The 10,678-nt window shown below is 35.0% G+C and overlaps 1 protein-coding gene across 1 annotated transcript in view; it reads left to right on the top strand.

Moving 5' to 3' along the window:
• Positions 1-7,840, top strand: part of CFAP47 (cilia and flagella associated protein 47) — a 321,340-nt gene extending 313,500 nt beyond the window's left edge. Inside the window, exons 60-62 of the mRNA XM_049871901.1 lie at positions 3,960-4,125; positions 7,456-7,617; positions 7,797-7,840. Coding sequence (XP_049727858.1) covers positions 3,960-4,125; positions 7,456-7,617; positions 7,797-7,800 — 332 coding nt within the window. The 3' untranslated portion in view covers positions 7,801-7,840. The remainder of the gene's footprint in view (positions 1-3,959; positions 4,126-7,455; positions 7,618-7,796) is intronic.
• Positions 7,841-10,678: the final 2,838 nt, after the last annotated feature.

Here is a 10,678-nt window from a genome sequence, read left to right on the forward strand (position 1 = left end):
TACAGATTAAAATGTCTATAACTATATCCTATAACTATACATGTTTTTAAAATTGGTTTTGTGAATAAATTTGTTATAATGCAAGCGTTTTTAATGATTTTTTACATTTAATCAAGTACTTTTTTAAAATTACTGATATTCTGCCTTATTGATGAAAATTCGATCATAACCAAAAACCAAACCCGTTGCCTTCAAGTTGATTCTGACTCACAGCAACCCTGTAGGGCAGAGTAGAACTGCACCATAGGGTTTCCAAGGAGTGGCTAGTGGATTCAAACTGCTGACCTTTTGGTTAGCAGCTGTAGCTCTTAACCACTGTGCTAACAGGGCTCCAAAATTCAATCATAGTCTTGAGAAATTATTTCAAGTAATATGAGTCATCAGCTGACATAGTTTCTGTTGGATGATTTTTTGTCACTGTCTTAGAGGAATTAGGTTAGGTAGCAACAATTCAGGGACAATCTCCAGATGGAAGAAGTACCATACCTCTTCTGTTCAGTATAATGACTTTGCTGCTACACCCAAATAAGAATTATGATTAATGCTTCATTAGATTAGATTATTATGTCACACTGTAATTTTCTAAATTGATTTAAATATTTCGTATATTTGTTAGGGGTATTAGTACAATACTGAAGTGATAAGCTCAGTAATTCTATTTGCCAGTCATGACTGCTCATACATCACTTCCCACTTTACACATAGCAGGACATTTCTTTGTCTAAATCTCTATCTTTCCCTCATCCTTGTGCAAGCTACCACCTGGCCCGAATTACTGCAGATACTTCATTACCTTCTCTCCATGAATATACGATTTACCTGTTTACATTAGAAGATGAGGTTACTTCCATACTTATGACCTTCAGCAGCCTCCCCTATTCTTAGAAGTCCGAGATCCTTACCTTGCCCTACTGAGCCCCACATGGTCTCACCTTGACAACCTTGCCTGCTGTTTCATCTCTTGACAAGTTCCTCCCACTTCCTCTACTCCAGTCACAAAGGCTGTTCCTCAAAGAGGCCCAGCTGTTTCCACCATGGCCAAATTCCACCGCTGCTCCATGGTTTGAAGGATTTTTCTCCCTCTTGCATCCCGCTAACTCTTACTAGCCTTCAGTTTTGGTGTGTTGCTCCCCTCCTTGGGGAATCCTCTGCAGAGGCTCACAGCAGTCAGGGCTCTGTTCCTCTGCTCTCTTAGCCTCCTTTACTTCTCCATGGCAGAGGTTACCCCAGTAACAATTTTAACATTAGCTGTGTGATTGGAGCTTATTGTCAGTTCTTGCCGTTAGACCGTAAGCTCCATGGGAACAAGAATGGTACGTTTCATTTCAATGAAAGCCCTCGATATTTGCTGAATGAATAAAGCAATGAAAATATAAATACACCTGATAAGAAAAAGTTATGTTTTTAAAGGACATTGAGATTTTGTCTGTGGAAACAAAATTATGGGCCCCATGTTCATGAATTTAGCCATAGAAGAGGAAGTTTATCCAGAGTGGAGTTTATAGGTCTTAGTTGGTGGTTCGTGAAAATCTTCAGAGAGTGGGAGAGAATTGACTCAGGTGCTTTGAGAAGGCAAGCCCATGCTAACCATGATATATTTTAATGTAAAAAAGAAATTAGTACATATCTGCATAACTGTTAAAACACAGTTGAAGTTAAATACATATGTATCCCGAATATTGGTTTCATGAAATCTAGTGTCCTTCTATGGGTTTGCTGAAAAAGGACAGAGATTGTTGAAAGATTTGTTACAGTGGTCCCAAGAACTGTTCTCCTGTAACTTTGAAGTTGCGGTGTGTGTTACGAGAAACTGTGTTTACTTCAGAAACCCCGGTGGCATAGTGGTTAAGAGCTACGGCTGCTAACCAAAAGATAGGCAGTTCGAATCCACCAGGCACTCCTTGGAAACTCTATGGGGCAGTTCTACTCTGTCCTATAGTGTCGCTATGAGTTGGAATCGACTTGACAGCAATGGGTATTTTTTTTATATTCACTCCAATACTTTTTTTAGCAACCTGTATTTATTCTCTTAAAGATGTCAGCCATGTTTATCATAAGAGAATGCTTTATTCAACAACCACATGATAATTAACTCACAGTGGTCTCACTGAACTTAGCTCTTATCAACCCAATGTACATAAAAGGACTGTATAGATTCTGTCCAATTTAGGAACATAGCAAAAGGCATATTTCTCACTTGGCATGTGACTTTTCAAATAAAACACAGAGAATTTCACAGATAGCTTTATAACACAATGTAGAATGTCAGTTTATTATGATTTTTGTCTAACCTGACTTTGGCCCTTTCCCTTAGGCACTCATATCAATATATATGTAGTTGGAAAGATATAAAGTGATTCCTACCTGCCTTGCTCCCTGCCTGGCTTCCTGCCTCTTAGCTGATATTCACATCTTTATTTTGTACCAGTGGATATTCTTACGATTTGAATTTTGACAACCACACTTACAGATTAAAAAAAAAGGGGGGGGGAGGGAATTCAATGCATCTGAAACTGTAATTAGCTTCTCATTCCCTAGCTTTGTTCTGACACCGCCTTTCCCGTAAAGGCTTTGGTAATTAAGCCGAAACATGTGGAGATCAACTGTGTACAGTATTTGCTTAAAAAAAAAGAAGTTATTTGAATGCAATGGAAATTTCTTCTCCCATCCAACACCCTAAAATTCTTAAATGTGGTTTTCCTAGAACCTATTAGATTGAGTGTGTGTCAGTCTGTTACATTTTACATTAATAACGTTTGGTGAGTAATTATTCAATCTGATTGGAGCTTGTTACAGCTAAGCTGTTTTTTCAAAGTTCAGTAGCAGTAATTAGACCCAACTACTTCTAAAAGGTGAAAGGTATTTCTGTTAGAATTGCTTAGCGAAAGGTACTACCTGTTCTGAATTAAAAGGATGGAATCCAAGTATCTCCTTTACCTTTATATACTAGGGACAGACTTTGGAAATTAGCTTAGCTGTGGGCCAGGTCAAGTCATAATTCTTGGACCTCTCTTCTAGGATCTACGACATACTTCTCAATTCATTGTTAAAAAAAAAAAATAGGGCTCCTTAAATGTTAAGTGGAGAGTAAGCTTAATACATGCTGTATCTCAGTCGGAAACGAGCCGACAGCAATGGGTTTGATTTTGGGTTCTGGTGTCTCTCTTCTACATGCCAGTCCTGAGTTTAAGATATTTTTCTTGTGCAGCTGACTAAACTCTGCTGTGACTCTGGTAACCTAATGAATAAGAAAATATGATGTGTAATAATACCCCAGGATTGAAACATTACGAGCACTTTCTGTTATCAAAATATACCAGAACTTGAAAATCCAGCCCTAACAGATTGGAAACCCTGGTGGCGTAGTGGTTAAGTGCTACGGCTGCTAACCATAAGGGTCGGCAGTTCGAATCCACCAGGCGCTCCTTGGAAACTCTATGGGGCAGTTCTACTCTATCCTATAGGGTCGCTATGAGTCGGAATCAACTCAACAGCACTGGGTTGGGTTTTTTAAACAGATTGGAATGCTATCTGTTTCAATATTGTTTACACTTAATACTAATTAAAAATTTAAACCTATTTCTTTATAAATTACAAGTCTAGGTTTTAATACATTTATTATATAGGCCATATGTCATATTATTCATATTTCATAGTAAACATTGATTATCAATTTCCAGTAGACTTTTTCTTATGTCCTAAATTGGAATTTTAAAGATGCCAGGGTGGTAGGAATTGTCGTGTGTGTGTGTGTGTGTGTGTGTGATTCATTTATTTATTTATCCATTAACAAAAATACTATGTACCTGGTAATGCACTAGGCACTAGGAACACAAAACTAAATAAAACGTCCTCCCCCTTCCTCGAAATACCTGTGCATAATTAGTATTGATATAATTGAATTTCGATCTATACACATTTAATAAAATTGAAATGTTTTTTAAATTTGATTTTCCTAGAAGGAGTACGTGAATTCCAGTATGAACTTGAATTTGAGTCTGAAGCTATGCAGTCTAACTTGGAATCCTGCTTGGCTTTATATTTGATCGAAACAAGTTATCATATCAAGGCTGAAACGATAACAATGGTTTTCAATGTGATATTTGCACCAAAGAAACCATTAAGGTAAATCTACTCTCCCTCCCCTTTTTCTTTAAACAATATCATTACTCTTAAACTAATGAACTTTGATTCTTTTTTCTATCTATATTAAAAAAAATCTATATTATGATTGTATTAATTCTTGGATACTGTTGAGGTAAATGTTTTGGGCTAGATTATTTCTGGCTATCAAGCTGTGAAAAATATTCTGATGAGAAAAAAAAAATCCAAATTGTTAGAAATCTAAGTGACTTTCCTAAGATCTTTAGGGCATCATATTGAAGAATTAGAACAGTCTAATTGGTAGAATTTTCCCCCCAAAAAATGCTGACTTGGTGCTGTACATGAGCAACATAATGATTCTTGATGTTACTTTTCAGAACGAGTTCAAATGATGAAAGCAAATAAATTATGTTCTACATCGTAACTTCTTTCATTATCCTTCCACTACTCAACACCATGACATTGTACATTCCCTAGTAAGATGTAAGTGGGCCACCTTGGAATCTGTGAGAATCGTGGACTTTGGATGTCTGTTATCTGGGAAATCTCATCCAGTGTTTTTTTTACTTACTTTTGGGCAACTGATACTTAGCACCTGCAAATACAATATGATAGGCCACATCATCTGAAATAGGGCTTTATTTGTATCTTAATGCAGACATACCAATCAAAACCACAATATACATAAAGTACAAAATACAGCCTGAAACATAGTAAGCAATAAAAAAGCAATTAGAAGCTGGCGAAGTGGACACGAAAAGAGAGAGTGGAGGGAGGGAGCAGGCTGTCTCATTAGGGGGAGAGTAATTGGGAGTATGTAGCAAGGTGTATATAAGTTTTTATGTGAGAGACTGACTTGATTTGTAAACTTTCACTTAAAGCACAATAAAAATTATTAAAAAAAAAAAAAGTTAACCTGCAAAAAAAAAAATTATACATGGAAGAATTTAAGAAAGATGCTTGAGTGATTGCCTAATAATCTGAACAAATGCTCCACATTGTCTGTTCTTAGAAATCTCCACAATAATCCATCTCCCTTGATTTTTTTTTTTTCTTGAATAGGGAAGGGCATGTATTTTTTTTCTGAAAAGTTGCTTTACTTATCAGTATTTTTTAATAATATTTTATTGTGTTTTAGTGAAAAGTTTACAGAACAAATTAGTTTCTCATTCAATAAATTGTACACAAATTTAAAAAAAGCAATTAAAAGTATTAATTGTGCTTTTAATAATTTCTGTAGTTGACTATGTATTTGACGTAGCCATGCATATATTTAAAATGTGTAAGAATTTGTAGACCAATAACTAAAATATACCAGGGTCATCTTCAGGAAGCAGTTATAAAATCAAGCTATGAAAGGCAAGTAAGTTATAAACATTGACATTACCCCTTTTGTCTTTCCTTTGATTTTCATAATTTTCTATGTTTATTTTTTAGTAAAAAGGGCATGGGAGGATAATATTGGTGAATATGTAATTTTTTTTACTCATTCAAACTTTTGTGCATTTAAAGCTTGTTAGTGAATATTTGGGAAACTGTTTAAGGCAACTTTTGTGCATGATTCATAGATTTCTGTAAATGATGTGTGATGTTCTGATATATATTGACAATTCTATTTTGCACATACATGTACATATTCATTTAGTTCTGCCGTTCTTTGTTTCATATATATTTGAGAGGGTTGACTGAAAACGACAGAATTAAATAAGAAAAACCAAAATAAAAACAATATCTCTAAAGTATGAATGGAAGAACAAGAAAATAATTATACCCAAACCATTCTTATCCTAGATAATTGAATTAAGCATGTATTCAATTCTTCTCTTTCTGACTGACAGGGTAAAGGGAACAAAAAAAATCATGTTTTGGTTAAAGGATATATATTCCAAATGTATTTGGGATGGCTAATAGGAAGAGACTCGCCGTCTTATTTAACACTGTTAATAGGAAGAGACAGTGTTAAATAAGAAAAACTGACATAGAACAATAACTCAAAATTATAACTCCATAGAAGATGACAAGAGTAGAATCTGGAAGACCAGTTAGGATGCTCTTGAAATAGTACAAACAGAGGAATATAGATCAATTTACTAAAACAGGACTGAGTGTGAGAAAAGTATAGGTTAAGGGTTTACATTTGGGATGTTTTACGTTTAGATGCTATGTCAGTCATAATGGATCGGTTCAAATTATGAAAGTACATACATTATGTTCTACGTTGCAACTTCCTTGATTATCCTTCCACCACTCAACACCGTGACATTGTTCATCCCCTAGTAAGATGTAAGGGGAATACTGCATAGTATTCCATTGTCAGGATGAAACACATTTTATTTTTACCAGCACCCTATGGAAAGAACATTTAAAAAATTTTGTTCTCAATTTTTTGATAGTATAAGCCATACAGCAGTGAATACCCTTATATACACCACTTCTTGAAATCTTGGCGCCCTATCTCTAGGGGAAATTACAAATAGTGAAATTGCTGGGTTGGCATGTGTAGCTTTCAGATTTGGTAAATCACTGTCCATTGCTCCTCAAATGCTTGACTAATTTTGCAGTCCTACCTAGAGAGAAGATGAATTCCTAGAATTTTTCTTTCTGTGAAAGGTTTGTGATCTCTTTGTCTAGCCCCGCCTGCTGATATTACAACCACACTATTACATATTTGAGTCATGTCCACCATAAACATGCAAACAGATAACTGTTTCTCAAATGTAGATACTCTCTTATTTCTCTCTTCTTCTTCACAGCCAAAGGTTTTGAAAGGGTGTCTCTACTAATTATCTTAACTCACCCTCCACTCAATGATAAGTCATTCTGTGAGGTGTTCGTGGTCATTATTGATTGCAATTTCATTTTTTAAAAGTTTCAATTTCAGTCAATTTTATGGGACTTAGCAGGTGTTCAGAAAACAATTTTTTCTGTGTGAACTGAGAGTTGAAAAGACTCTCTCATAGTGTTTCCTGTCAAACAGAAAATCCCTAAATAAGTTACCTGTTAGCCTAACACTGGGTCCATTTGCCAAATCTACATTAGGTTCTTAAATACTATGATATTTCATGCTGGTTACAGGAAATTTGCAAGTCTATTCTGCAAATGCTATTGGTTATTAGTAAATAAGTAGAGAGTAGATAAGATGCCCTACAAAAGAGAAAACGATAATATAAACTATGACCTAAAAATGATTTCTGAAATGTAACAGTCACCTACAATTTGTCTTAATGAAAATTCCACTGGTTTTGGTGAAACAACGTTTGCTTAAATTTCCACCTTAAATGTCGATTTACTGTTAATATTCGCCTTGCCTATTTTCCTATGAGTATCTTTTAAGATCTTTTTCTATTCAAGGTCTCAAATTATACTGAAAATAGAGTGCACAAGAGATGGGATCTGGAAGTTTCCCTTAACGTTGCTTGCTACTGAGCCAGATGTGGACGATGTCATTGACATAGAAGGGGTTGGCTTATTTAAAGATTCTGTTGTTGACTTCAGGCTGACAAGTCAGACAAGGTAATATAGTAAGCAAAAGTATGTGGCTCAGTTTTGTGAATGTAATTTGTGGTGAACTGTGGAAGAAAATTTAAGATAGAAAATTCTATTATGACATATTAGAGATGATTGCGTAACCTATATTTATTCCACCTTCTGCCTTATTTTTCTGCTCAGCCATAGTTGCCTTTGTTATACAGGTAGTCCCTGACTTACGACGGAGTCCTGACAACTCCCTTGTAAGTACGTTCTGACATAAGTCAAATACCTCATTTTTTTAGTTTTCAGTACTATTGCCTTTTATTATCAGTATCTTTATAAATCTGGCAGTGTTTTGAAGAGTAAATCATAAAATTGAACATCCACGAGTGAACATCTGAGAATAATAACATCAGAAAATTACGTACTGCAACATATTACTAATGATAAGTTGTACAGAAAAAAAAAACAGATGGTCTTAAATGTGGTTTGTCTAACTTAAATATGTCCGAAGTCGGGGACTACTTGTACTTGTGATAACATAGGGAGCATGACAATAATACTTTAACCACTCTCACATATAAAATACGTTTTTACAACTTTATTGAGGTATAACATAAAAATATATATATATAAAATAACATGTGTACCATAAAATTCACCCATTATAAGTGTACATTTCAATATTTTTTAGAAAATTTATAGAGTTTACAATTATAACCACAATCCAGGTTTGGATTTTTTTTATCACCCCAAAATTTTCCCTCAAGCCTCTTTCCAGCCAGTCCCCTCTCCTACCCCCAGTCTCAGGCAAACACAATGATTTTCCTACTATCTCCTTAACTTTGCCTTTTCTGGATAGTTCATACAAATAAAATCACACAATATGTTACTTATTGCATGTGACTTCTTTTACTTAGTGTAATGATTGTGAGGTTCATACATGTTGTTATATGTAGCAATAGTTTGCTTCATTTTGTTGTAGAATATATGACTGCAAATATATTCTCCCAGCCTTTGGCTTCTGTTTTCATGTCCCTAAGTCTTGTTTGAAGCACAAAATATTTTAATTCTGATGAAATTTAACTTCAAGATTGTACTTTTAATGTTATCTAAAAACATTTTGCATAACCTGAGGTTACAGGGGTTTTTTTTCCCTGTGCTTTGTTTGAGAGGTTTTATAGTTTTAGATCTTGCATCTTAAGTTAATGTTCCATTTTAAGTTATTTTTTTTTTTGTATTTGGTGTGAGATAGAGTCTAACTTAATTTTTTTGATTTATGAAGATCCAATTTTCCCAGAATTATTTGTTAAAAAGATTATCATTTCACCATTGAATTGTCTTGGCATGTTAAAAAAAAAAAAAACATAAATCTAAGGGTTTATTTGTATACTGTCAATTTTTTCCCATTGATCTATATGTCTATCCTTATGCTCAAATCGTACTTCTGATTCTTTTAGCTTTATAATAAGTTTTGAAATTAGTGTAAACCTTCCCACTTGTGTATTCTTTCTCAGAACTACTTTTACTATTCTAGTGTTTTTACATTCTCATATAAATTTGAGGATCAGCTTGCTAATTTATTCAAAAAAGACTGCTAGGATTTTGAAAAGGATTATATCCAATTTATAGATTAATATGGAAGAATTGGCATCTTAATATTGAGTCTTCCAATTCATGAACATAAAATATCTCTCCATTTACTTAGATCTTTAATTTTTTTCCAGTGATATATTGTTTCTTGCAATGTACAAATGTTATACTTCTTTTGTTAAAATTTTTCCAAAAAGCATTTAATTTTATAATACTGTAGTTGTTTTTATTTTCGTATTTTGATTGTTAATTGCTGGTATATAGAAATATTGGCTTTTATATATAGGTCATTAATCCTGTTATATTACTAAATGTTTTATTACAGTAGTTTTTTATTGGAAATTTTTACATTAAGGATTGTGTCATCTGAGAATAAAGATAGTCTTACTATCTCCTTTCTAATCTGGATATCTTTCTTCATTCATTCATTTATCTAATTATCCATTCATTCATTTTTGCTTCAGTGCACTTGGCTAGAACCTTTTATACAATGTAGAACAGAAGTGATGAGCATATATCCTTGCCTTGCTTCTGACCTTAGGAGGAAAGCATTCAGTCATTCATCATTCAATAGATGTTAGCTGTAGGTTTTTCAGATTGAGCGAGTTCTATTCTACTCACAGTTTCTTGTGAATTTTTATCAGGGTGGGAGGGGTTTGGAGGGGAAATCACTATCTAGACAGAAGACAAGTGTTAACTTTGGTGATGGGAAAAACAATACGCAATATAGGGGAAGTCAGCACAACTTGACCAAGGGAAAGCTATAGAAGCTTCCTAGACACATCCAAATACTTTGAGAGACTGAGCTTCTGGGACTGAGGGCTGGGGACTATGGTGCCCGGGGGGACATTTAGGTCAACTGGCATAACATAGTTCATAAAGAAAATGGTTCTACATCCTACTTTGGTGAGTAGTGTCTAGGGTCTTAAAAGCTTACAAGCAGTCATCTAAAATAGATCTATTGGTCCCATCACACTCAGAACAAAGGAGAATGAAGAAAACCAAAGACACAAGAGATATATTAGTCCACGGGACTAATGGACCACATGAACCAGAGCTTCCACCAGCCTGAGCCCAGAAAAACTAAATGGTGCCCAGCTACCACCAACAACCACTCTGACAGGGATCACAATACAGGATTCCAGACAGAGCAGGAGAAAAATGTTGAACAAAATTCAGATTCACAAAAAAAGACCAGACTTACTGGTCTGACAGACTGGAGGAACCCCCAAAACTATGGCCCCTGGACACCCTGCTAACTCAAAACCAAAGCCACCCCTGAAGTCCACCAAAGTCAGCCAAAGATTAGACAGGCCTTTAAAACAAACAACATGCATGAGGAACATGCTTCTTAGTTCAATCAAGTATAGGAGACCAAATGGGCAACACCTGCCCAAATCAGAAAGGAGAAGGCAGAAGGGACAGGAAAACTAGACGAGTGGACACGGAGAACTGGGATAGAAAGGGAGAGTGCTGACACATTACGGGGATGGCAACCAAGGTCACAAAA

The sequence above is a fragment of the Elephas maximus genome, chromosome X, assembly GCF_024166365.1.
Source record: "Elephas maximus indicus isolate mEleMax1 chromosome X, mEleMax1 primary haplotype, whole genome shotgun sequence".
Lineage (NCBI taxonomy): Eukaryota > Metazoa > Chordata > Mammalia > Proboscidea > Elephantidae > Elephas > Elephas maximus.